Raw genomic sequence first — 27,356 nt, forward strand, 5'->3', positions numbered from 1 at the left:
AATTCCTCTTCTGGGAGGCTGAGCAACCAGCAGCGAAGATCAACGTTGTCTGCTGGGAGCCATTACAGGGGTGGGACAGTGAGGGAGAGCGTGGAAGTGAAGAGACTACAGCCTCAGAGACTGTTTTGGAAAAACACAGGCCATGCGTGTTTTGCAGCTTTCAGCCATCGCTGCCAAACCCATGACCAGTCACAGGCCTGATGGTGAGGCTGCTCTGCTCCCCATCATGCCATCTCTCCCACTCCCAGCACAAACCCAGTGCTGTCTTTAGTCATCTGGCATCTTGGGGGTCTGTCAAACAAATCGATGCCTGGAGGCAAGCTACATATCTACCCCAGCCAGGAAGATCATGAGAAAAAAAAAAAAAATCTCTTTATCTGGAAGAGACACAAGGTGGTCACTCAACTTGCGAGGAATCGGCACATCTTGGGAGAAACGCTTTCAGCCAAGCCCTGAGATGCCCACCCACAGCTAACACTCTCCTGTCTGCCAGATGCTATTCCCTTAGACTCCAGCAAGCGGAAAGGAAAGGTCCTTCTCAGCTTTTTTGCCAGGCAGATACATATCCCTGCATCGCCCTCCCTGGATTCGCTGGCAGCCGGCTAGCTGGGTTGTTTATGTTGTCCCACAGCAAAATCCCCCCTCTCTCCTCTTAGCATCACTAATTGCTATTGTTTAACCCCCGTGTGCACCAGCTTGCTTATGATCATGCTCGCTTTCTTTTTAGCCTCGTTACATCAGCAATAAGCTATTCCAGTCTTTATTCACTTACTAATGAATTATACATTGATTATACAATGGCAGCTCTCTGCATCAATGGGCTGGGCTCTTGCTCTCCCACATGGCATCTTGCAAAGCACAGCCAAACCCAGCTGTGGTTCAGCCCTCTCTGATGCTCTGAGAAAAATGAGTGTTCACTTTCTGGGCTGGTGAGCAGTGAAGAGGGAGAGCCTGTGTGGAGTGGGGAAACCCACTCAGGTTTGCCGTAGCTCCAGTGTGAGCTGATGCTGTTCTTCCCCACTGCCCCCCTCTTCCTCCTCCTCCTTATATAACCTGACCCATCACCATAGATACATTGATATAAATATTTAAAGATGGCAGAGAGACAGACAGCACAGATGGGAACCATTTGTTGAGTTTATTAGAAACAGAAACTTCAGGCACAGCTACAGGTCTCTGCTTGCCACAACTCCCCTCTGAATTCTGCAAGGCAAACATGACCCCCAGGCTATCGCGACACTTTGGCTGAATTTGCAGAGCCAGGCACAGGGGTTTTCGGATGAGGAGGCACGAGCTGCTCCCATGGAGACAGTGAAAAACTGTCCTCTTAGACACGTGATTGAGATTCTTAGTATTAGTTTAAATTACTCAAAATGAAAGCACTGGCTGGCTCTCCAGGTGTGCAGACTGGTGTGTCCTAGGGTGATGGAGCTTCACCTTCCCACTGCCATAGGCCAGTTCTTGCCCTGCAGGTTGCCCTTGCTTAGGTCTCTGCCTTGAAAAACAGTATTGCGTGGTGTTGGCTGCCTAGGAAGTTACTCTTCTGTGTTCTGGGACTATTAGTCTCCTGCAGGATGGATTTCTGACCTTCTTTTCATGCGCCTCCAAAATGCCCTATTTAAAGATTTTTGGTGATGCTGCTGTTGTTTTTTTTGTTTTGGTTTGGTTTTTTAATATCATCATAAGTACATTGGAAATCCAGCCTATTTCTGTCATATTTGCCACAGAAAATAGGAAGCGGTGGTTAAAAGCTAAATAAGACCTCACCTGCAAAATCATATGCATTTTATTACTACAATTTGTCCATCATTTTTGCACTGGCTGTGAGGAGGTCAGGGTTATTGCCACACAAATTCAAGCCGTGCAGTCACAATACCACATCAGTGGCCATCCCATGGTTCTCAGTAGACAAGAGACCCCCATCTACTCCCCCAAATCACCCAGAGCCTGGGTGTTGGGTGAGTAGAGCCTACCTTGGTGCTAATTTTTTCACACTCTGGGTGCCAGCTCTCCAGGCACGAGTACCAGGCAGGATGTGGGTCAGTTCTCTACCCTCATCTGCCTCCATCGCTTTTTATAAAACACAAGGTTTTTTAAGGTGGAGATATTGGAAGGCTGGTGGGCACCTCCCTGGGAGAAGCAGGCTGGAAGCCATGGGAACTGGGTGCTGCTGGTAGGGGCTGCTCGCTGACCCTGGGGCTGGGAGGCAGCTCCAGTCGCATCTGCTCTAACGGACCCTGGTGACTCATACCCGTAGATGTCAGTGACGCCAGAAACCACAAGCATGATACTGACTTTTATAAACAGGTCCACAAGAAAAGAAACAACCAAGCCCTTTTCAAAGAAGAAACGACCCCAAGCCCAGCAGAAAGCGGAAAAACATTGCATGTGCCTCCCCTCTCTGCTGCTTTGCTCTGCCTGCAAACCCCATTGCCAAAGCAAATTCAAATGGCAGCTCCAGGGCAGGGGTGTGGTATTTGGGGTATTTTATTTTTTCTTTTTTTTCTTTTTTTTTTTTACTTTTTTCTTTCAGTGATGCAAGGCTTGAGACTACATCACAGACCTGCCTGCAGCTGGCTGCTCTATAAACGACTGTGCCTTAGCAGAATGCACTGCTGAGCACTCCAACCAAGCCCGTCTTCTAAAGAGGGAAGTCATCAGCCCTATTCATAGTACTTACACTCGATACCGGCATGTGACACCGATACACAGACTGAATTTGTGCAAATTAGTTTTACTTATTTATACAGCAGCATTTTATAAAGAGCTGATAAAGCCACTGAGAGTCTTTGAAATGCAGCTCTGATATTTTATGGACTGTACAGCAAGAAGTACAGCATGACAAATGGATATACAACATCTGAAATCTATATGTAATCTTGGGAAACCGTAAGTTATCTTGACACTGTGCCACAGTGGTGTGTTTTTTTTTTTTTCTTTCTCTACAATAAGGTCAAATTTTTCAAATGGACCCAGTTGAGCTGCGTTTTAAAAAAAAAAAAAAAGAAGGACAAAGCTTTATATCCTTTTCCACTACCAAGTTTTGGAGAGGACTTTGTTGGTACAGCGAGATGGGTGAACTGAATTTAGACCCAGTAGGCTTTCATCTGTTAACTGGGAGCTTCTTGATGTAGGAGACAGCGGGGCTGTGTTCCTGCTCCCCCTGCCAGAGCCCTGTACCTGAGCCCTGGGCAGCACATGCTCCAACACAGCCTGAAAGAGGGTCCCAGAAATGGGACTGTGTTGGCTCCAAACCAGATCATTTGCTAATACAATTTTTGGAGGGTATGAAAACGTTTTATTTCTCATTTTCCATTTTCCTTCACTTTTCAACATAAAAGAAAATTAAAAAGGCAGAAAGGAAAGAAAATCTAGAGAAATCTAGAGTGACAAAAAAAAAAAAAAAAAAAGAAAAAAGCAATCCTGAGCTCCTTAGAAGCAGTTTCAATGCCAACTTTGTGGCCGTGATTGCAGCTGGGACTGCCTGCTCTTCAGTGCACAAAAGTTGATTTCAGAGTAATTTTCCCTCCTAGCTGGTGCTCAAGACCTTATCAGACCAGTTTGCAGCTGGTTCCTTCCTCTCCCTCACACAGACTCACCAAGCGGCACCTCTGAGAATTTTTCTGGAAGGAGCCACCGAAGCGCACAAGCAGCTCCTTGGTTCATGTAGCCTCCTACCTTCAACCTCTTCATTTGTCTGGTGGGAGGGTATTTTTGTTTTAATATCTATAGTTGGAAAGGATGAAGGTGCAGAAAAAAAAGATGTTGTGGGGTGCCATGAGGTAGTAAGTGAGCAGCTTTAGGATCCTGCCATTATCCTCTGGATTGATGAGCAGGAGCCACACAGGATTACGGTTATTGCTGTAAGCAGATGGGTCATACTGATAATTTGGGATGGCAGTTACATGCATAAATAGTCTCATAAACCTCTGGCTTCATTGGTAAGGCTGGATGAATGAATGTGGCTTAGAGACAAAGGGTTTATGCATCCATGGCAAGCCCTCAATCAGAGACGTACTCAGCATAAGTAATTGAGGACCAGGGCCAACTTCTATTCATCTCCTGTCCCCGCTGCTGCAGAGTGTTGTGGGCTGTTACTAGGGGGCAAAGAAGGGTCTGATTAAAATGCCGGAGCCCTGGACCAGCTCATCCCTGAGTGCAATGGGATGATTTTGAACCAAGATGCCAAGATGACTCATTTTCAGCATAAATGTGTAGAAAATGTGTGCTAAGGTAACAGCTAATTCCTGCTTATGGAATGCATGGCAGGGAAGACTCCATCAAGAGTGAAAATGTCTGGCTCAGAAGCTGTTCCCTGAAACGGTTTCACTGGAGGGAAGTGCCCGGGCAGAAGAGGGCAGGTTTCCATATGTGACACTGCAGGCAGGTGCTCAGTTCATATTTAGCACAGAGAGGTTCCGACCTTGGCTGGCGCTGCCGGCCACTGATTTTACCAGAAGCCCTCTTATGCTCTGATTATGTGACCTACTATCTTGCCCCTAGAAGAAGTGAATGAGCTTGCTGGAAGCATAACACGAAGTGAAAGCAATTTATATTTCTAGGGAGGAGCAAGTGGGCTAAAGTGGGTTTTGCCTAAACGACTGGGAAATTTCATCATGCTTTTGCGGAGCTTTTTTTTTTATTAAAATTTAACCAAACTTTCTGAGCCATCATGTGAGACTTACTTGAACCACTGACATGTGTCTCTCAAATCTCTTTGGTGGGCAGCCCTGAAGCCCCCCAGATGCTCATGTGACCCAGTAAGCAAGGGAAAACATCCTAAGTGGTTCTACTGAACTTGATGCAATAGCTTGCAGTAATAAAGACACAAGCTTAGGCAAAAAGTGTTCAGCAGATCAGAGCTTAGGATAAAATAGGAGGGGGAAATGTATTACAAAATGCTTCTCTGAATTTCAAACTGTGAGTTTTACTGTAAAAATCCTTTCCTCTTTTTTTGCAGTAGGAGGGGGTTCCCATGGATGCAACCTTACACTTTTGTATACAGAAATAAAAATCCTGCTGCACCCTGCACCTATTCACAGCAGTTTCTCCCCTGCCCTGGGCTGCCTTGTGAGGTTCAGGGGATGGCGATGAGGTTTAAGCGATGGTGGTCAGATTTAGGAGATGGTAGTGCAAGAGCCAGCTATGGGGCAGGGAGTTTTGGGGGACTGTAGCACACACAAAAAAACCCCAAACAAACAAACAAAAAAACAACAAAGGAGGGGGAAAGAAAAAAAAAGGGGGGGAAGGTAAAAGGAAAAAAAGAAGGAAGAGGAAAAAATAAAAATAAAAAAAGGAGAGGGAAAAAAAAAAAGGCGGAGGTCCCCAGGTTGCGGGAAGGGCTGAGTGAGGTGCGCTGTGCGCCGAACCCCCGAGCCCGGAGAGGGCGGTGAGGCGGGGTACTGGGTGCCGTGGGCGGGGCATTGGCCGTAGGGGGCGGGGCATTGGGGCCGGGGGCGGGGCTGGCTATCGCCGCCCGCACCACCGCCCTAGCCCGGCCGCAGAGATTGAGCGGAGCCGCAGCTGCCTCCCGCCTCTCCCGCGCCGCCATGGGGGTGGAAGGCTGTACCAAGTGCATCAAATACCTCCTCTTCGTCTTCAACTTTATCTTCTGGGTGAGCCGCGGGGCACTGCAGGGGCGGGGGTTTGGAGGGAGGCTGAGCCACCCCAGCGCTTTCAATAAGGGGGCTTCAATATGGCTCGCCTGCCTCTGCCCGGTTTTACCCTCTTTCCCCCCCACCTTCGCCCAGTATTAAGGCTTGTTTCCTACGATATGCCTTAGGGGCTGGTTTGTTGGTTTTTGGTTTGGCTTTTTTTTGGGGGGGGGCGGGGGGGAGGGCTGTCTGTTTATCCTTTACTTTTTTTTTTTTTTTTTAATACGTGTATATGTTTATTTATTTGCACGTGCATATCTATTTATATCTCGTTTTATATAGATATACATAGGGAAATACGTTTATATGCATTCTCTGTGAGCGGATGGGTGGAGGGTACTTTGCTCCCGCGGTGGGGGCAGAGCTGGGGTGGGGCGGGGGTGCCGCAGCTGGTCGGGGTCCCCTCTGGGGGCTGCCGCTCCCCAGCGGGAGCTGTGGGTCTGCGCTGGGGCAAGCGGCGGTTCTGAGCCGGCTGGGGAGGGAAGGACAGAGGGAGGGAGGGATGCTGCCAGGCGGGGGGAAGGAGAGGCGCTGGCCCAGCCGTTTGCTGCAGAGGAGCAGGAGAGGAGGCGTTGTTCAAAAAATATGGGCGATTTGGGCAGGTTTCACCCTCTCCGCTCCAGGAGTTGATGAGAAGCAGACAGGGCTCCACAGCCCTGGCACCGTGGCAGGAGCTGGCCTCAGTGCCCACATTTGGGTCGTGCCCAAGCTGGGGACTGCTGTCTCCACCACCTGGGAAGTTATTTTAGGATGAAAATTTTACTGAGGCTGGAGAGGTTGCCTTTCCTGAGAAAGTTTCTCGTGAAATAATCTATCAAGACATGCGGCTAATTTAGCAAAAAGCGACGTATCCCAGTTTCCCTGCAAACCGGGTTTGTCCTGGTTAGGAACACCCTCCGGCAGCAAAGGGCTGGCATGGCAAGAAAGGCTTTCGCCCTGCTCCTGTGCCCAGGAGCAACGAAATGTGCCCAAGCAGGCTGCTTTCTGCCTTTCTTTTTTTTTAACTAGGCTATTTTCCATTCCCCAAAATGATGTTTTTCTCCCAAGCAAGCCCAGTCCCACCTTGTGGAGGCAAGGTGCTGCTTGCTGAGTGAGGGCTGTGGTCAGGATGGGCCCCTTGTCTGACACCCTGTTCTGTTGACAAGGAGTTTAGTGTTTTTCTTCATGTTAACTTGCACCAGTGAATGCAGTGAGGAGGGTGGGGAGGGGAGCAATGCCTTCCAGAGCAAACCTTCCCTACTCTGCCTGGCTGGAGCCTCTGCCTGCCACCTTCTCCCTGGGGGTACACAGTGAAGCCCTTGAGGGGGTCTCCCCTCCTGGGAGGTGTAGGGTTGACTGCTGAGTGGGAGTGAGCGCTGTCAGATCCAGCATAATTTCAGGCCTTTTCGCCTTGTTTTTGGGTATAACATGGACCAAGGGGGAGATGACGAACTCTGACGAAAGTGGTGTTAATTGATACCTGATGCGTTGCCAGCTGCAAGATGAATGCAGGACAGTCCTGGGTTTTTTTTTTTAACCTCTTCCTCCACCCTTAAAATGGCAGGATGAAGGTGGGTAGGCTTTTCTCTGAAGTGTTGTTCCTTCCGAGTTATCACGCTTATCCCGGGGCTTTTTCTTCCCTTCTGGTCCTAATTTCCTGCCATTCTTGTCGCTGAAGCTGCCGGGTGTGGATGGGAGGGAGGAAGGGTCTCCTGGGTGGCAGGAAGGATGCAGGGGGCTCTGCGGAGCTGCCTCTCCAGAGCAAGCTCTCTCGCTCGCCCCAGTGTGTGTTTGCAAAACAGCTTATCTTTCAAAAGCGGGCATTTTGCTTCCAAGAGGACTAGCCAAGCCATTCAATTTCCCTGTTAGGACTTCTGGTGCCTTGCCCTACATCTCAGAGGGAGCCTGATGCCTGTTCCCTGTGAGCATTGGGGAAAGGTGCTCCAGCTTCTCCCAAGGAGAGGTGCCTGGAGCTGGGACCCTGCGACTCCCCAAAACACCTCTCAGTGCTGAGGTTCCCTGCACTTGGTCATCTCAGACCACCTTTGCAGATGGGGAACCTGGGCTCTGTTAGAATTAGCAATGTTTTCTTGCGAGGCTGGCCAGCTGAAGGGTGTTTTGAACACCAGGTCTGATGGTTTTCATGTCCTTTTGTGTTGTTTTTTTAAACTAGTCAAGGGAAATTTTAGGTTTACCACCATGTGAACATGGTTAGCAGCCAACCTTCCGTTCCCAGCCGAGGAGGGTTGCCTTGGTTGCCACCAAAGCTCAAAGGTCCTTTTTACGGGGTGGCATTTGAAAGCTGGACATGGTGCTGAGCACCCTTGCTGCAGGGTGGCTGTGTTGGGACTCCAGCTCTGACCCCAAAGAGGTGTGAGTTGGGGCACTCCCAGCCCTGTGCTTCTGCCAGCTGATAAGCATGCAAGGGCTGCTGACCTCCTTGCGCTTGTTTGCTCATTATTTGCTTATCATTTGTCTTGAGCCCAGCTGAGGTAGGGTGCTGTTGATGAAAACAAGCAGGAGGCAGAGCCCAAAATTTGGCAGGCTCTGCATTGTGCCATACTGGAGCTTGCCTTTAGCACCTGAGAGGAAGAAAGGAAGCAATTCTTAGTCTTAACGATGTTAACAATTAAGAAAGAAACTTTGATAACTTTTTGAAGTAGCTCTGCTGTCCTGCTGGAGTATAAATAAACTGACACCCCTCCAGCTTCCCTCCCTTCCTTCCCCTGGCAGAGCAGGGGAGTTTCACAAAGCTGCTGTGTTGAAGAGGAAAAGGCAGCCCCGTTGCCAGCTCCCTGGGATGCCTCGGCAGCTCTGACTGCCCGAGATGTTTCAATCTGATTTTATTTTTGGGGTTGTTTTTCCTTTGTGAATGCACTTTTGAAAAGATACCAGGGTTACGTGCTCAGTCCAGGGTGGCTCTTGAGGAGGGAGCAGTGGCTGCTACACAGACTGTGTGTACAAATGGGTGCCCATCCTGGGAGACAAGGGGTCCCTGTGTGTTTCACAGCAGCATCCACTGACCAGAGTGGTGGAGGAGGCCATGGGCAGCACCTGGGGACCTCACCTGCTTAGCAAAACACAGGGCTGGTAAGACAAATGCTTTTCTGTGCTGCAAACTTGCCCTGAAACCCCAGCATGGCTGGTGGCAAGGGGATGCTCTGCCGCCCTGCCGTGCAAGAGGGAGCATTGGCGGTACCATTACTGGTGTGATGGGCAGTCCCAGCTCACCCTAAAGCAGCTGGGCTAGGCACGTGGTGGGATGGAGCTGCTTCTCCATCCCACTCTTGGTAGACAGCCGGACTTTGACTGCTCTCCTGAATTATCTGAATCTGATAGCAGAGGGTTGAACTGACCACCTCTGCAAAGAGTCCCTGGAGAGGCCAAAGGAAGTCCAAGAGCTATTTTAAAATGTAATTAAACGTAACTGAGGAGAAATTGGCTTGCTCGAAGAAGGATCGCTCAGCTTATTAGCTAATACACCCCATGGCAGCCTTCCAGGTCTAGAGCACCACTGAGTGCCCTACCAGAGCGGTGTCTAATTAAAAGGAAGATCTTGCTCCTAATGCCATTTTCCAGGCACCATTCAACTGTTTTCTCTTGCTTGTGTTGAGGGCATGTGGTGTGTTTGGGGTGCAAAGGGGAAGAAAGGCAAGAACCAAGGGAAGTTGGAAGTGAAAGTCTGTCTTGACAGTGGTGATTGGAAGGGAAGAGGTGAAGGAGATGAGTATTTTTTTGTGCAACGCTGGAAAATCTGTTGGCTGTACCCTGGAGTCCATGAAGTTTACAAAGATATTTGGCTTTGGTGATTAGAGGTGATAGTGGGTGGTGGTGGCAGCTGTCTGTGGTGGTCCCATGGTGAGAAGTCTGGCTGAGTGGCTCCTCACTCTCCTGATGTGACAAGGAGCTCAGCTGGGTACTGCTGTTCACAGGTTTAAATGGAGAGTGGAAGAGCTGGTGGATCACATGGTGTGTAGCTCTGAAGCATGGGTTTGAAATAACTCCCTGGACTCACAAAGCAGCTTGCATTTTGTTCTGGTCGCAGGCTTGTGCGGAACACTGGTTAAATGCTCTTAGTGACAGCAGGTAGCAGGCTGCTCTGCTGCGGAGCAGAGAGTTTGGTTTGGGTATTGGTGTCTCTGGGAATCGCAAAGTCTTGTGAGCAGCAAGGAGGTGGCACTGGCCCAGCATCTTCTACCATCAACTTTGGGTTTGATATCTTGGAAAAATGTCCAGGAAAGCGTATATCCACATGTCTGACCCAGCAGCTATTTAATGCTTGTCTTTTAAGGGCAAGGGAGGGGTCTTTTCAGTATGCGCAGTAGCTGAGTCCAAGTTTTCCTGCCGATGGCTCTCTGGGATGTGTTTCTGGGCTCTCTGTTATGTGAACACACTCCTGCCATCACCTACAAAGCCTCTTCTGAAACCTGTATGTGCAGAAGGCTATTTAAGCGGGTCTTTTGAAGAGATGGGGGCCCTGCCCTATGAGTGTACCAGATTTCAGGTGATGGGCTGGGCTGCAATCACAAGGAGGGAGCATCACTGGTGGCTGGAGCGGGGATTGATCTGTTTTCCTGAGGTTATTCTTCTATCAACATCTGCAGTGCTTATCTCCTGCAAGAGTATTGACCCACGTACAGTGCCTTGAAACATATTTTCTTCCTGTACTGGGCAGTGTTTTTCATGCATGAGGCCAAATTAATTTTAAAGCAATATCTGAAATTGTTTTCCTCTCTGCTGAGGATGATTAAACCCTGCTGGTAGATGTCAATGTTCTATCTGCAGCAGGGATTGGGCTGTGGTGAGTGGGGAGCAACTTGAGGCCTCAGTGCCCCCCATCAAAGGACCCCACTCCTGGATTTTGGTGCGGGATTCCTGTTCTCTTCCCATCCATCAAGCTTTATTTGGCCTCTGGCATGCTGCTTCTCTGGGAGTGTTCCTCTGGAGCTTGTTTTGAAAAGCCCTGCAGTGTTGTGGGGCTGGTAACTATAGGCACCAGTGGAGAATTTCACCCCAGCCAGCAGCTCTATTAATAGCGGCTGCTGGGAGCAAGCAGAGGCTGCCGGCTGCCTCCTCTGTCTACCGGGAGAGCACAGGGCTCCTCGCAAACACCATCTGCAGCACTTGGTAGTCCTTGCCTGCAAACTTTCAGCCTCATGTTTGGTGGCCATTGAGTGTGATCATCATGGAGAGACCTTGCCTGCAGTTTCCAAGAACAGTCCTATCTGTCGCTGTGAGTGCCTGTGCCAAGCTCAGTGAAGAAGCTTTTATGTTGTGTGGCTGTCAAACTGCAACTACATTGTCTGATTTAAGTCATGTCCTCTGATTACAGCCCCCAAAAAGTCTTGGGGGGTCTGTCCTGGTTTTGTTAAAAAACAAGTTTCTCTTTTAGTGAATTTGCCTGCCAGCTAAAGCTTTCATATTACCTGCATTTTCCTGGAAAACCAGATACATATTTTGGTAAACATAGCAATGGAATGCAAAGTTGTTGATAAGGACAGATTCACATGTCGCGAGAGGGGCAACAAGAAACAGGTGACCAAGGAACTGACCAACTGAGTATAACATCCCATTCATGTGAATAATTCGTATACAAGTGGGAGATCACGAGGATCTCGTCCCTTTTGCTTATGGCCAACATTAGGAGAGGACCTTGCTAGTCATCCCTGTGAACTGAGGTTTAGTGACAGACTGAATCCAGCTCCAATTGGCTGCAGAGTCCAGTCCAGGACTTCAGGTGCAGGCTCTGCAGTCGCTGGGACTTTCGAGATTGGTTTTGTATGTTTTGTATTATTTTCTCTATTCTTATTAGTAGCATTAGTAAAACATTTTTAATTTTTCCAGCTCTCTTTTCTCTGTCCTTCTTTCCCTCCTGATCACCTGTCCTTAGTGGGAAGGGGGGAGAGGGAAGGGCTAAAGGGAAAAGCAGGGGGAGAGAAGGTTAACAATACATCTGCCAGGGTTTTATTGTCACCCCACAGTCAAAACCCTCAACAGGGTCCTGATGTGTTGATGTTCTAGGGCATCCCACAGTCTGCCACAAGAAGTAGCATGGGGCTGATCTGTAACGCTTCTCATCTAAAAATTGTAATTGAATTTTTTGTGTGAAGTCGTCCCACCTTTGTGGCATGAAGAGTGTTGTAGCATCGAACCAAAGTTCCCTGGTTCATGGGCTTCCGTTCAACTCTTAGCCCCCTGCTGCACCTTTCAGCACTTCTGCAGGGCGCATCATTTTGCAGTAGGAAAGAAGTTCAACTTCTGCTTTCCAGGAAGTGAGGTGCAGGGTGCAGGCAGGATCAGTGCTGCCTCTACGTGTGTACCTGCCACCAATGGTCCAGTGCTCATCTCCTTGCCCACCTCCATCCTCAAGGTGGTAGTGCAGAACCTGAAAGGTCCTAACACACATCTTGCAAGGGCTTGTATTGCCCTTCCAAAGGTAATTTCCATCAAGTTATGAATCTCTAGTTCCTTGCTTTTTTTCTCCACTCACACTACATGTGGCAGCAAAATATTTCATTATTTACGCTGTACATATTGGAGAATATGATATCCACCATTCCACATAGAGATCCACAAATGACCTGGGAGCAAAGGATTCAATGCCAAATTAGCAATTTGTTCCCGGTTGTGCAAGGAGCTTCTCGCATGGCAAGATGCTTCAGCCTTGGCAAGCCATTTCATTCTTCTTTGCCTCAGGTCCCCACACCTAAAAGGAAGAGGATTCGGTTTTACCCTGTCTTGGCTGCTTTGCAGGTTGTGCTGGAGAGGAGCCATGGGGAGCCCTTGGCTGGGCTTCCCAAGTGGGGTCTGAGTGCCACCCCCTCAAAGGGCTTGGCTTCCAGGTGGTGTAAGGGAAACTGCAAGCCTGTGCAGCGTGAAAACCTGTTAAAGATCTCTAATCATCTACCTGAGTCATAAAACAGCTAAAATCCATTAAACTTTCTTGGCAGCATCCTGCTTCTTGTTTGTAACTGTGGTATTTCCCAGGCATCGTGGCGCAGGCTCCACCAGCAGTGTTTTTGCAGCAAGGCAGGAGCTCCCCTCGGCTCCTGTGGGGTGGGAAGCAGCATCCTGGCGGCAGCGCCGGCTGTGGGAAGCAGTGCTGCTAAAAATACAGCGTTGTGAAACCTCTGGCACCTCCACTTCCCTCCGCCGCCGGCTTGAGCTGCAGGATGTCTGCTTCACTTTGACATGGCCAGCAAGCCCCCCTATAGCCAGGGCTTCTTCCTCTTCTTCCTCCTCCCTGCCAGGAAACCTATTTCAGAGAAGGGAGCAGGAGGAAAAGGGCTGGGGCCACAGAAGGGACAGGGGATGATACACGTCCTGGCATACGTGAGTGTCTGGGGAGCGGCAGGCAAAGGTCGGGGCAGCTCGGTTACGGGGTGCCCTGCATTAAAGTGGGGAAGGGGGCCATTCCTCACACCTGTAAATCATGGAAATTTCTTTTGGAGGGTAGGAGTGACTAAGCTGGGAAAGATGGAGTTGTTCCCTTGCCCCACAGCTGGATCTGGGAAATTTTAGGCTGAATGGCATATCATTTGGTCAGGCTCAATCCAGAAAGGAGCCCCACTGTGCATGGTGAATGGGGCAGGAAACCGGGGCTGCACACCTGCCTTCATCGTGATGCTCAAAAGGTGACACAATTCTGTGGGTACCACCCCATCACTTCCCAGGGGCTGGGAGGCTGCCTTTTCCCTCCCCTAGGCAGCATCCAAACGGGGCTTCCTCCCGCCCTGCCGAGCAAGAGCGGCGTCCCTGTGCAAAGGATCCAGCTGGAAATTCTGGCTGTCTGTGGAAGAAGCAATAAATCTCTGGAAGCTGGAAAATAGCAGTAAAGAGGAAATGTTGGAGCCTGCCGTGCCACCTCTGCTGTGCTCGGGGCATGATCTGCAGGGTCAGCCCCGTCCCAGACAGCACTACCAATGCACTGGGGATCCTGTGCTGGGGACTGGGTACCCCTCGAGGCTCATGGTGGATTTGTGAAGGGGTGAGGAAGGTGGAGAAGGTGTTATTTTCATTGAGGGGTTGTTTTTGTTTGAGGGTTATGTCTGTGGGATTTTATTATTTCTTTTTCATTTAAAGGAAGGCATAAAAAAGTGCAGGTAGGACAAGGCAGCAGAATGAGAACTTAAAACACTCCAGAGCAGAGGAAAGTGCAAGGCTCTAAAAGTGGCAGAGAAAGTTAGTAGCACTTAAAATGCTGGAAAATAATCCAGATGCTCCGAGTTGGAGCCTGGGCAGTTGCTTCTTTCAGCAGCATCCACCTCTGCAAGTGCCTTTGTGCCAGCTGTGGAGGTCAGCTTGTGGAAAGCAGATCTACGAGTGTAGTGCTGGCGTTGCTGATATTGCAGCTTTTAGGTTATTTCTTGCATTAAAGTAGTCCCCCAAAATTTAAATGCAGAGTTGTGCTGGGCACCTGGGGAATATCTGCAATGAGTGGCGGCCTCAGCCTGTGAGACATTGCTGTTTGACTAGCTGGGCAAGCACATAGCAATGGGATAACCTGCATGAGATCAGACACATACAAGGGAAGAAAAAATATATATTTAATGTATGAGGATGCACAGCCAGGAGACCAGTGTGACGCTGCCATTGGTGGTTGGAGCTCTTCTGGCTCTTGTGTTGGCAAACAGCAGCAGCTGTAGGATGTGGAGAGAAGAAAATACCAAGCTTATATCTGGAACAAGTTGTTGTGTTGAAAACGAGATTATCCCAAGGAAGGTGCCGTGGAAGGCAGTGTTACTGTGGCAAGCTGATGAGGTTGTCTCCCTCTTGTCGTCTTTGGTTTGGGAAGAAAGATGCCTTAATTACGTTCTGCGCTTCTTGGTGTTGGAAGGATATACAATTTTCATGGAAAAAGTTACTCATTGTAGCCTAAACCCTGTTTTCATTAGTATGTGAACGTTGCTTTCTCTTAAGAAATCCAGCTGCCGTTGGATTAAAACTTCCATTTGGAAGTCCTCCGTGCTCTGTTAAAAAAGCAAACGGAGTCAGGCAGTTGAGGGAGGGGCGTGGGGTATTCCTGGGTACATTGGACCTGAAACTGGGAACACCTGGAGATGGTTCAGCTGGCTGCAGTAGGCAGATCTCACTGATGGGCTGGGTTTGATGTGTCAGAAAAGGCTGTATCCCATCAGCTGATGCTCCCAAAGAAGTAAGAAATATTTTGAGGCTAGCCTGCAGCCTGCTTTCGGTCCTGTGTTGGGCGTTTTAGGGCAAGTTTGATTGAAAAGCAGCTGCTGCTGCTCCTTACACTGGTGTTGCCCCAGTTTAACCATGGGTGGCTGTGGGTGCCAGGATGGGCACTGCTGGGTGCAGAGGGCAGTGTGCTGGGGCAGAGCAATGTTTCCTTGAGAGAAAACTAAACTAAAAAGGGCTACAGCCTTTTCTTCACCTCTCACAGGCAGCACAGAAATGCAGATCTTCCTTGGGATCTCTTTCCCTCAGAGCCACTGAGAGACCTTTACTTTAAGAGGTGCACTGATTAATCTGGGGACACTCCCCTTCTCCTGAGAGGATAAACACGGCCTCTGTTATGCCCTCAGACAATGAGCAAGCTGTGCCAGGCTGGATTTGGGTAACTTTCTGTGAAGCCACAAGCTGCCTTATTTGGAGCTGGATTTGAGCACAGACCAGCTTTCGTGACTTTTCTTCATAGCCAGTGTTTGGAGAACCTCAGGCACTTTTAAGTGCAAGAGGCATCAGGGACTGTGCCAGCAGGGAAGTTGCATTGGCTGCTGTGGGAGAAGTGTTAAAAGCTGATTATTTTGGTAGCAAATTGAGGAAAGGCAGGTAAAATCTTCTCTCCCTCACCAGGGAGCTGGGGAGGATTTTCTCTCTCCAGTAAGTGGAAAAACCTCAAGGCCAGTTTGCCCTGTGAGTCTTGCACAAATTTTGTGGGTTTGCCCCAGCTTCGGTGGAACCCCTGTGAAAATCTCTTGGCTGGGATTTGCAGAAATGAGCAAGTAGGAAAACCACCAGCTGACCTCCCGAGGGGCAAAGCTGGGCTCCCGCTGACAGCCTGTCTTGTAGATCCCAGTCCTTGTGTGTTCACCGGGCCTCTGCTGTGCTTGCACAACTGTAGACTTTACACTTTTACTGAACAAACTCTCTTTTTTCAATGTGACCTTGCTGGTGCCTCTCATACCTGGAGCTGACCTGACTTGGACCCTTTTGAAAAAAATAGTTTTTCTACTTCTGTACTCTTTGGTAGTTATCTTCCTTTTTTTTTAAGATGAATGGCTTCAAGGATTTAGAACACTCAATATTAAACTGGCATTTGAACACATACTTCCAGCCTTTTGTAGAAGTGATATTGAATTCTTAAGTGGTTTTTTTTACATGTATATTTCTTTCTTTGCCCTGTCCTTCTTGTTTTAAATGGAAGGGGAGGTGTCATGGAGAACATATTGAGTTCTGCTGGAAATGCTCTGGTGGAGCTCCTCTCAGTGACACCTTCTCCACTACAGTGTCCCCCATCTGCTCCCATCCTCTATTGCCATTCCCTGCCCCTCCCTGGAAGAGAAAGCATTGAGGAAGTCAGCCATAAAACTTCCCATTACTTGGACATAAATATTCCAGTGGTAAGATGGGTTGATGCTCTGTAGGCAGAACATCTCCTCCTGTGTTTGAAGCATGCTTTTGTCCTTGCCTTGGGGTCTCTGTCACGCATGTCTGCATGCACACATGTGTGTGTGTGTGCAAGTGTCTGGTCTTCTGCTGGATGACAGCATGGGCAAGGCAGCAGTTTCATCCTCATCAGCTCACAGAACTGCTTGGCCCTGTTGAGCATCTTCATGGTAGCCTCTAAAAGCAGCATTGCTGTGCCTTGGCCTGAACTGAGGCTTTGCTCTGCTTCAATCCCTGTATTAGGACATTAAGGAAAGCCATATGTGCAGGAGGAGTGGGAGGGCATGGTCCCAGCTCACAGCCCGCCCACAGGGACCTGTGTTATGGTTTCTCTTTTTCTATTGTGTTACGAAATTAAACAGGCAGTGAAACAAGCAGTGGAAGCGATGGCTGCAGGGCTTCCCATGCTCATGGGACACCTTGGAAGAAGACTTGATATTCCTCAAAGTGATGCTGCAAGGGCAGCTGGTGTGAATCCCTGTCAGTTCCCTCCTGATGGGAGACATCCCTGAGACCCATGGTGAGGGAGTAATGGGATATAACGCAAAGATGCTGCTATAAACATTACCAAGTCCCACTGAATGTAGTTTCTTAGTCATCTGTGTGCTCCTACACACTGTGCTAAATGTCAAGATGTGGACATCGTGAAGAGTGTGTTTGGGAGCGGTTGGAGGAATTTTGGATCCCCTGCAAGTGGGTACAGCAGCAGTTCAAAGCCATGTCTCTGCCTTTGCTCTGCATTACTAGCAGTTTTTACTGCTTTTTGGCATTGTGTTGGTTGAACAAGTCTCCAAGGCAGAGCAGCTTTTGGGGGTGTAGAGAGCTCTGTCACACTAGGTCTGCTCAGACTGGAAGTCTGACCCTGCATGGGAAGTAATGTGGATGTGAGACTGGAGCAAAGGGGAAAACTGATGGTCCCCCAACTTTCTGAGCCACAATCTCCCCATCCTTCCTACCCACTTCTCAGCAGATCAAATAAAACCCAAAAGTCTGTTTGTGCATCAGAGAAATGAAACAGTGTGCTTAACAGCCTGTTGGGAAAAGGGAATAAATGGGGCTGATCCTAACTTGAAAAGCTCTCCTAAAAACCTCAGTTACCCATCTCATGCTTCTTGGGTAATGCTGAGCCTTCCATTTTAATAGAGTAATGAAATAACTCTTAGGAAAGAAATCACCTGCAGGAACTGGAAAGGGCTTTGCACATCCCCAGAACGAGGAGTCTTCTCATAAAGCAGGGAAGATTGTGTGGCTTATGTGGTACGGGGTGCAGAGCTGGGATGGTGGCTAGGAAGGATGTTCTTGTACGTGAAAGGAATAAACAAGAATGTGCAGAAAGACGAAAAGCAAGTCTTCTGCTTCCACCTGAAAATGCAGCTCTGGGTCTGGCATGGCTGGATCAGTGGATGACGGTGCTTCCCTCTGCTTTCTCCCCAGCTGGCTGGAGGCATCATCCTGGGAGTGGCCCTGTGGCTCCGGCATGACTCGCAGACCACGAATATCCTGTACCTGCAGCTTGGGGACAAGCAGGCCCCCAACACCTTCTATGTTGGTAAGTAGGTCTGGGGATGCTGGCGTCGCTGCATGGGCATCATGCCCCAGGGTGTACTGTAGCGTGCCCAAAAACAGGGTAGAAAGCTCTGGGTGAGCCCAAGGAAGGTAGACTAAAAATACTTCCTGCTCCCCCCATGCTCCCCAAAATATCCCCTGCTGTGCCAATCAAAGTGTTCACTGAATGTTGGCTATGACCCAAGCACAGAAACCAAAGCCATGGTGGCTAAAAGCACAAAAAGACGTGTTATGACATAGTGAGCTTTCTCCAATGCAGCCTCCCCCAGAGCACGTTTGGGAAGAGGGGGGAGACTTCTTGGAAGCGTGTCTCGTTTCCTATCCAAAGGGACGTAAAAGTAGCCGACGGAGCGGCTGGCAGTGGAAAGTGAAGCTCAGCGAGCTCGTGACTCATGTTCTCCAGGAGGGGCATGTGGAGCCTCTGTGTGTTACGGCTAAGCTTAGCACAATTTTTCAAATTTGATAGCATGCTGGCTTGGTGGAAGATGAATATCCCTATTTTTGCCCTGTTCTCCCATGACACCTTACAGACAAGAGGGAACAGCTTGCAGGAGGGGCTGCCTGCCAGGCAGGGGCTGGCTTGGAGTGGAAGCTGCCACAGCTGGGGCAAGGACCCATCTGATCCCATGTCCTGTTCTCCCCAATAGCTGAAATTACCTTCTGGAAAGGGTCTTCCTTTGGTTTTCTCTGCTTACCCATGAAACGGCACGTTTGAGCCCTTTCCCTGACTGTGCCTGGTTACAGTAGATGCTCCTGCTGTAAACCGTGGTGTGTTTTCCTCTCTTGCTGTCTCTCCTGCTCCTGCCTCGCACTGAGAGCTGTATTTACAGCATTTCTCCCTTGTAGATTTCAATTTTAAAAAGAGAAAAAGCAACTGTTAAGAAGTTAAACTGTCTCCTTTTCGGGAAACAGCCCAAACATCTCCTTCCTTCTGGAGGCCAGCAACTGATGCCTCCCTAGTTAACACTTTACTCCCAGAACCAGGGGGACCTGGAGTGTTGGTGTTGAGTCCTCCCTTCCTGCCTGTTGGACATCTTTTGCTTTTCCGCCCCTTTTTGTTTTATCTTTGTCTTTGGCCTCTGCTCTTTAGAAATCAACGGGGAACGGACTGTGGGTCCCGCCACCGTGCTGGCTTTCTGACACCCGTGAGCAGCCCATGATTTGAGGCTGACTGTCTTTTTAAAGTTATATTCAGCAACAGATCAGCCTGGATTCCTTCTGGCAGCTGTAATTTCCATGCAATAATAACAGCAGAGCATTTATTTCAGCTGCTGCCTCTCCCAGCCAGCCCTCTGGACCCTGAAGGCTGGGATTTCTTTTTGCCTTTTTTTTTTTTTTTCTTCCCTTTTTCCCTCCACCCCACAATTGATACTCCCTCCTTTTTCTCCTCTGGCATCCAACATACATATGAACATGATGTTCCTGCTTCGGGAGCAGGAACCTCTCTGGGGTTGGCCTCCAGAGCTGTTGCTTTTTTTGTTGTTTTCTTTTCCCCTTGCAAACCAGTTTCTGGTGTTTGGCATGGTGTGCTGGTCCTGGGATCCATCAGGAGGCTTTTAAAGGCTGGCCAGGCTTCACTGCGGTGCTGCAGGACAGGGGAAGCAATAGAAGCTGTCAGAGGAGGAAAACTTGCATCATGGAGCTTGTACTGAGTGAGAAGGGGGAGTGGGAAAGCAGCACTTTGGTGTCTCCTGGCTTCTCTCTGTGTCCTTTCCCCTGCCCTAAATTTGGATCTGTTTTGTTAAAGGCTGCTTTCCCACGATGTTTGTGTGTTACAGGAGAGGAAGAACAATTAACACAGCCAGTTGGTGTGTGGGATTTAATGGCAATGGGGAAGTGGGAGAAGGAGGATGTAGGGAGCAGAGCAGCTCCTGGGGTACCAGGCGTGATGCTTATCTGTTGCAGGAGCAGGAGAAGGGGAGCAGTCCTTGCTCTCAGCTTCCCTTGCGCCCAAACCCAAAGGCTGCTGGCAGCCACTCTTGCAGCCCCTGTGGGCACAGGCAGCTGTTCCCTGCTCGCCTGTCCAGCCCAGGAGGAGGGAAATCCTGGGGTTGGGGTTTCCCACAAGCGGTACCCTCTGGCACTTTGGCACTGCATCCAACAAGTTGTCTTGTGGGCTGGCTTGGGAGGTTATTAAATGAGCTCTTCTTCACGGGCTTTTCCTCAATGTGGCTCACAAACCATCTGATCCCCTGACCACTTGTTGCAGTCTTGGCTTTTAGCACTTCCATTTTGGCTGTGGACACACCGCTCCAGCAAATGACAAACTAACTGCTTCAGCGCTATAAAGACTAGCCAGTACCAGGGATGGGGATAGCTGGTGCACCATAGTTTCATGCTTTCTTCACTATAAAGGAAAATACTTGCTTTTCATCTGAGGTAGGATTATGGTCTAATATGCATTTATTTGCTTTATCTGTAGTTGAAAAACTATAATCCTTCTTGCCCTTGTCTAATACTGCGTCTCAAGTGCTCTGTGTGTCTGAAGGCTGGGCAAGGTGTTGATAGCAGGTCAGAAAACATCCTTCAAGATAGCTAGAGGCATTGATAAGTTGAATGCGAACAACCAGTTAACCACTGCTTAGATATTTATTGACCCTACCCATAAAGACCACCATTAAAAAAAAAAAAAAAAAAAACGTAAAAAACTGTGATTCAATGATTTATGAGAGCCCGTGGGAGAAGGCTGAGCTGGCCCATCTCTGCAGATACCAATACAAACTGGAGCAAGCTCATCTCTGCACAAAAAGTTGGTGCTGCAGTGTCAGTGGTTTTAAGAGCCCCTGGGGATCTTGAAGAGGCAAGTGACACTGGAATTATTGCTTTTGTCCCATTTTGTTGGCATGATGTTGGCATCATAATGTGATAGGGGAAGGCCAGGATGCCCATCCTTCAGGGATTTGGTTATGTGATGTTCAGAGATGGCTGCTGCAGGCAAAATGCATTCAGCAGGGTGGGGACAAAAGCCTCGGCTCTTGTTTGAAATCCAGGGGTGGGGATTTAAGGCACATTTTCCCCCTTGCTGGGCTGCCTGTGCACTGAGAGCATCCCCAGGCGTTCGTCCCTTCCCGTGCTTTCCCTGAAGCTGCCTGGTGAGGGGGGGAATGCAGCGGCCGGATGGTCTGAGCTTCACTCTTGCCTGCCAGATCCAAAATAGGAAATCTGTGTCCAGCTGCTTGCGGGGAGAGACAGGGCGACACGACCCACTGCTCTAATTAGCTCGGCCCTGGGAGCAGGGCCAGCGTGAGGAAGAGTGCAAAGGCATCCAGAGCTGGGGTGTGGTTTTCCGTGTAGTTTTGGGAGTGAGGAGGGGGTTTGTTTTGCTTCTGTTTAGTTTTTTCATGTCTTATTAGTAAATCCTCTGCTGGGAAGTGTTTCCTCCCTGGAGCACAGCAGCACCGGTGCTCCCTGGGAAGGGTGTAAGGTTTTGGGCAGGCATGCAGTGGCGGGTTAAACTTGGTCACTGAGGCTGCTGCCACCCCCCCCATTCCCAGCCGTCCTGTTGGGTATCCCTGCCCCAACAGAAAGGCAACAAGGGCTTTTTTATTCTTTTTTTGAGGGGGGGCATTCCCTAGTAACCAGGCTGATGACTGTATCTGGGTCCCAAGCAGGTCAGGCAGCAAAGCTTGTGGGAGACAAGGAGGGGACAGCTGGGAGCCGCAGTGGCTTTGGGCTAATTTTAAAGCCATTAGCACTCCTGCAACATGGTGTGCTGCGGTGGGGCTGGAGGGAAGGCTGGCTAATGAGAACACAGGCTTTCTAACAAGGTGGATCACAGACTCTCTTCACTGCCCTGCTCTGTACAAATACAATCCAGTATAATGATTTCTGCCCTGGAAATGAGTTCAAGGTGCTTTTCACACAGACTAGGCTGTGGAAGAAATGGGCCAGAAAGCACAGGGATGCTTTGAAGTATTTGTCACAAACAAGTATGCATCTGAGTTGAACTGAGTCACGTCTGCACGCTTGTCCTTAAAGTCAGTGTGACATCCATCCCTGGCAAGCTTTTGTGGGGGGTCCTCAGGATTTTTGGAAGTGCTGTCTTGCTGGCCTCAGGGGGGGTCTGACCCTTGCAGAGAGGAGGGACTGCTGAGCATCAGTGCATAGTATGGATTGGGACACCTGCCTTAGCTCCCCCAGGGCTTGCCCGCTGTCCTTACAACATGTGAGGATGCTTCAGCTGCTCTTGCTGTGGGTCCCAGCTGTGGCCAGCAGTGCAGAGCATCCCAGCACGTCATCCAAACAGACTTGCATTGGCTACGTGTGTGTGGGGAAGCTGTGCCTCTGTCCATAACAGCAGCTTGTTTCTCAATTAGCCTTTTCAGAGCTGCCTTGGACAAAAAGCAGCAATTCCTGGGGTTTTAGTTGCAGAGGGGGTTGTGATGAGCTCCGACATTTTGCAAAGGCTCTGGAAGCCAGCGGTGCTACAGCAAATGTGGACCTGCCATGAGCAATGGGGGGGCTCTTGGTTTCTCTTAAAGCTTTCATTCTCATCCCCATCCCTCCAGAAATATTAGGCATCTCTTAAAGGTGGTGCCAACTTCTTTTTATCATGTGGTTAGACTCAACAGGAAGCCTTTTGCTAAACTTGTTGTGAAAGGGCTAGAGAAGAACCCAAGAGTCCTGGCCTCTAAGTTCTGTAATAAACACTAACGAAAAACTGCTTTCAGTTTTGGCATGCGGTGCTTCAGCGATCCCTGCGGATGCACACTGCTGGTTCAGCACTGGGTTCTTCTCTCACCTCTTTGTGCTCTGCTCTTTCAAGGCTCCATGTGTCAGTGCTTTGCCATAGAGACACGAGCTGTAGCCAGGCTTGTGTGCTTGGGAGTGGAAACTAAGGCTTGCATTTGGCCTTGAACCACAGCGAGCAAAATGAATTATTTAAAATAATAATATAGAAGTGGATTCTTTTAAAACAGGAGTACATGCATTTTTCTCTATTGGAAATAAACTTATGTACAGCTAAGGGAAATTTAATTATTTAGTCCCTTAAAGGAAAACAAAAGCTGAGGTTTACTATATCTAGATTTCCCTCTGATCCCTGTCAGATTGCTTCCTTCAATAATACTGGAATTCCTTTTAAAATAGTAGTTTCAAGGCAAAATACTTTGTCAGTACTTCCCTCTAAGTGTCTGCTTTATGCTGTATACCTTACAACACAAACAATCCTTTTGTTTGTTTGTTTGTTTTCTTATCATAGAATTCAATTTCTGTTTAAAAAAAAAAACAACTTGTATTTAATTGCAATTCAGTCTACCTTCATTGTGACCAACTCCTCCCATTCATTTACTCTGTAGACTAAAATTGGTTATGACTTAAGGCCATAAATTGGTACCATTGAGTTATTTTGGGTTCAGATATATCTGACTACAAATAATGTAGCTGTCCTTCTCCTTTGCCCTCCCCTGTTGGCTCTGCCACCAGGGACCTGTGCCAATGGTGGCTTCTTGCTCTTCAGAGTTGTTTGAACCTGTAGCTTTGACAGTTTTCCTTGGAAAACCTGCCCCATGTTTCAACACGCAAAGCCCACAAGAAGCCCTCCAGCAGCATTTGGGCTCTGCAGCAGGTGAGACCCCAGGGCACACAGAGGTTTCCAGAAGTGTTGCAGGCTGGGGCAGCAGAGGATGGGCCAGCGTCTTCCAGCCTGGGTCTCCTGTGCTGTGCCAGTATCATCCATCGCAGTGCAGGAGATGTGCCATAGACGTCCTCCCAGCTCTCACAGGTATGCAAATGTTAAAAAACCTCCTGTCTCCTTCCAGCATTCCCTGGGTAGGCAGAGGAGAAGAAATCTGACTGTGGCATCTCTGCGTGGAGTCATTTTGGTTATGGGTGTGTGCACACAAGGACATTGTTTGGGACCTTCTCCACCTCACCTTTGCTTTTCTGATGGAGATGTGTCCTCTGCTTCCTTCTTGCCTTGTTCTCGCAGGCAAGGGCAGCATGTACAGCCTTTCATCTCCCTGTGTGAGCCATGCAGCCCCAGGAGAGCTCGCCGTGCTTTGTGACACTGTTGCTCCATCTGGAAGTCATTAGCAGCCACAGAGCAGCAATGTTTTTCTTGGGAAAGTGGGTGGAGGGGAACGGAGGGGCTTCCCAGTTATCGTCCTCCAGCAAACCCTCTCTTTTTCCATCCCCTCTCTCTTACCCAACTTCCAAGAAGGCTCTGTCAGTTCTGCTCGGCCAGTTCCACTGGGCAGCTGGACAAAAATGTCTAGGAGACCCTCCTGTGCTGGCTGGGTGGTGCAGTCACCCTTTTCCTGCCCCCACCCCACCCTGGAGGGGCTTTTTGCTCTTTGCCTGTCTCTTGCCCCCAAGTTGCAAGGAAGCACATCATGGTCATTTTTTTGACTATGGAGAGTCCATTCATCCAGGATTTGTGGTGTGGGGTAGAATGAAGTCTCCCTTTTGCCACCATCTGATGATCCTGCCCATTCCCTGCAGCAGGGCTGGTGGTGAGCCTGTGACGTTCAACATCTCCAAGCCAGAAGCCACGGCAGGGCAGGCACCACAGCCACCCTCTAGCCCTCAGAGGCTTGCAAAACTCTTGGGTGTGCAGGGTCTCCCCCCCAGGAGTCTGCCTGTTGGGGGAAAAAACATAAAAATCTCTCTTCCCTCTGCTCTTAGCCCCTTTTTAAAGCCCATCCTGTGGAGAGGGCAGGCACAGCTTGGAGAGCTTCCTGGGAAGTATGGTGTGATGCTGGGGGTTCTTTTTTATTATTTTTTTGTCTTTTGGAAACATCGCCATGGTGACCTGGGGGAAGAGACTGGCTTCCATTAGCTTAACGAGCTAAAGCTGCTGGGAGAGGATTGAAATGGGTCTGGTGCTGCCCAGAAATGCCCATGCCTGGAGCTGCACAGCATCTCTGATGGGGATGGTGGGCACGGGAGGAGGGCTGGCCCACTCCCTGCTTATTTTAGATGGACTCTGCTGTGCTTGTTCCTCCTTTTATTTGTTTTTCATCATGTGCTTTTTTTCAGTTCTGTTCTCTTCTACTTGTTTTGTTATTTCTCAGCAGGGAGAGGACATGAGTTTTACGACCTTGCAGGCACCAGTTATGCTGCTTTAGTGCCAGAGCAAGTACTGACATTGAATACTGCCTTTTTATTTCCCTTCCCTGCTCCCAAAACTGAGCATCCCACTGCCTACCTGGCCGGGAGGCAAAGCACCTTCCGCAGAGGTGTCATCTGTGTGAGCTGGTAGCTAGCTGGCCTCTTGGTTGCTTTTTTTAATTTCCGACCTAGCACCATCCAGAGTGATGTTCAGGGGCTTCCCATGTGGCTAAAGCTGTAGCCCAAAGCAGCATATGCCCTGGTTGTATCAGGGAAGGGGGGGTGAAGTTTGGTCCATTGCTGATGCTTTTTCTGATGCATCATGTTCTGATGCTTTTGAGCAAAGAGTTCATATCACAGTTGCTGTGCCTCCTGCTTTGAATTCAGACAGGACTCTGAACCTCTCTGTAACAAGGAGGCGAAAGGAGATAGAGGACTCCAGGCAATGTTGAAACCACTTTTCTCTGTGAGTCCTCCTGTGACTTCCTCGACTCTGAGACGCAACTCCTGCAGCTCACAGCTTGCTTTCGTGGGTGGCTGGTTGTGTTTGGCAGCTTTAGCAATGTTGCTTACTGCTGCTGTATCAGAGAACTGTGCCATAGGGTTACGAATCATGCTTTAGCCTTGCTCAGGGATGTGGAGACACGTTGGTACCTGTAAATGATTTGCGCACTGTACCTGTTGCTGCAGCTCTGGCTGTTCCCAGGGTAATCTACTGCAGCTGGGGAGAGCAGCATGGCTGTACGCACTGCAGTTTGCATTTTATACCTCTGATGGTTTTTTTTATCTTTTTTTGTTTTGTTTTGTTTATGGCAAACAACATATATTGTTTTAAAACTCCTGAAAAAGTGGCAATAAAAATGAGCTGGGAAGTGGCATGCGAAAGGCAGATGGAGCCTTGCTCATGCAGAACTGTGCCAGTTTGGGTAGAGTCCTGAAGGAGCAAATATTAGTTTGGTGAAGCATTTCTCACCCAGGACAGCTGACAAGGAGTTAATCCCAACTCTGATGCTTACATAGTGAAGAGTCTTGTGCTTGGGGGAACCTTCTCTGACTTTAAGGAGGATAATGTGCCATTCAGGATGAGGATGACAGGTGCCTTGCTCACAGACACAGAGCCCAAAACCATGCTGGCCGTCATCCCCGCCGTTGCCAGTAATGAAAGTTAAGACGTGTCAGGCTGCTTTCTGGGAAAAGGGCTTGGTCATTCCTGTCTGGGCCGTGATTGCCATGAAATAGTCCGCCAGCTGCTTGGCACCCAGTCTGGAGGCAGAGACGCCCCACCGGCCCCATCCCTGAAGGGGAAGGATGGGTGTGGGAAAACAAACACCATCCAAAGCGTGTGGTTGGGCACTTTGATTGCCTTCATTGGCATTTCCGTGGAGAAACACCACTAGCATTCATTGTACAAGGTGCTATTGTTGGATTAAATATTTGTGCTTGTTTTTAAATAAACTCTGGAGCAGAGTCCGCACTGTTGCTCCTGGGAGGCTGTAGTGCTCTGGCCCTTGTTAACAAAAAGCGACTCCATAACGGCCACTTGTTTGTGCCTGGGAACGAAGCTGGCCTTTATCCCAAAAGCCTTCCAGGGTTTTTTGTGGTTTTCCAAGTTCAGGCCAGCCATTGCCGCCCTCTCCCCCGCCTGGCTGCATGTTCCTGCTGCTCCAGCCCCACAGGTCGCATCCGCTGGGCTCCAGTCAGGAAGCCGCACATGATGCACGTCTTCTTCCCTTCACTCCTTGTACTTCTTGCTGTTTGCTTGCTTGACAGCAGCGCTGGCTTTGGTGAGGGGTTGGCAAAGGATGCGCAGGGAGACAAGTGGGACCTCAGTTGTCTGTCTGAGGTCTGCGCAGCTTGTCTGGGGTGGAAGTGGAGCAGGTTGAGTTTGGTTTTGTTTTTTTGAAGCTGCATAAACCCCAGCAAGAAGTAAGTACAGAGGCCTCCAGAAGACCTCTATAAAATGGCAAATGTCTGTTAGTCTCCTCCATCAGTTGAGGTTCTTGGTGGGCTTTTATCTCCTACTTTTCAGAGCAAAACTTTCCTAGCTGCCAGTGGCTTTTATGTCTTCCTGATGATCTCAATAGAGGATCATCTAGGCTCCCTTTCTCACAGGAGGCTGGACCAGATGATCTTATGAGGTCCCTTTCAACCTGGGCTACTCTGTGATTCTGTGATCTCCTGGCTATGTTTGTTCAGCCTGGAAATTGCCTTCAATATTCATTTTGAAGAATGTGAGAATAAAATCTCCTGTCCATCCATGGGAGTGACTTGGTCATTGGGGTCCCCTGCAGCATCATGCTGCTTGGTGTCCAGATTGCAGCATCTGCTTATTACCCATTTACTGGGGTGGTTAGCATGACTAGTGAATTCCCAGACATTGAACTGACTTGCCCCCAGCCCAGCTTTGTCTCCTCTCTGCTGACCCAATGTGAAGAGAAGTCAGAAGCTGCTGCACTCAGGGATAAGCAAAGTTTATTT

At 49.1% G+C, this 27,356-nt stretch overlaps 2 protein-coding genes across 2 annotated transcripts in view; both read left to right on the forward strand.

Annotated features, from left to right (window-relative positions):
* TSPAN32 (tetraspanin 32) overlaps positions 1-2,978 on the forward strand; it is a 37,522-nt gene extending 34,544 nt beyond the window's left edge. The window contains exon 9 of the mRNA XM_005499245.4: positions 2,534-2,978. Within this exon, the coding sequence (XP_005499302.2) occupies positions 2,534-2,588 (55 nt within the window). The 3' untranslated portion in view covers positions 2,589-2,978. The remainder of the gene's footprint in view (positions 1-2,533) is intronic.
* Positions 2,979-5,442: 2,464 nt separating this feature from the next.
* CD81 (CD81 molecule) overlaps positions 5,443-27,356 on the forward strand; it is a 36,078-nt gene continuing 14,164 nt past the window's right edge. The window contains exons 1-2 of the mRNA XM_021299135.2: positions 5,443-5,615; positions 17,697-17,811. Of these exons, the coding sequence (XP_021154810.2) occupies positions 5,550-5,615; positions 17,697-17,811 (181 nt within the window). The 5' untranslated portion in view covers positions 5,443-5,549. The remainder of the gene's footprint in view (positions 5,616-17,696; positions 17,812-27,356) is intronic.

This window comes from Columba livia, chromosome 5 (assembly GCF_036013475.1).
Source record: "Columba livia isolate bColLiv1 breed racing homer chromosome 5, bColLiv1.pat.W.v2, whole genome shotgun sequence".
Taxonomy (NCBI): Eukaryota; Metazoa; Chordata; class Aves; order Columbiformes; family Columbidae; genus Columba; species Columba livia.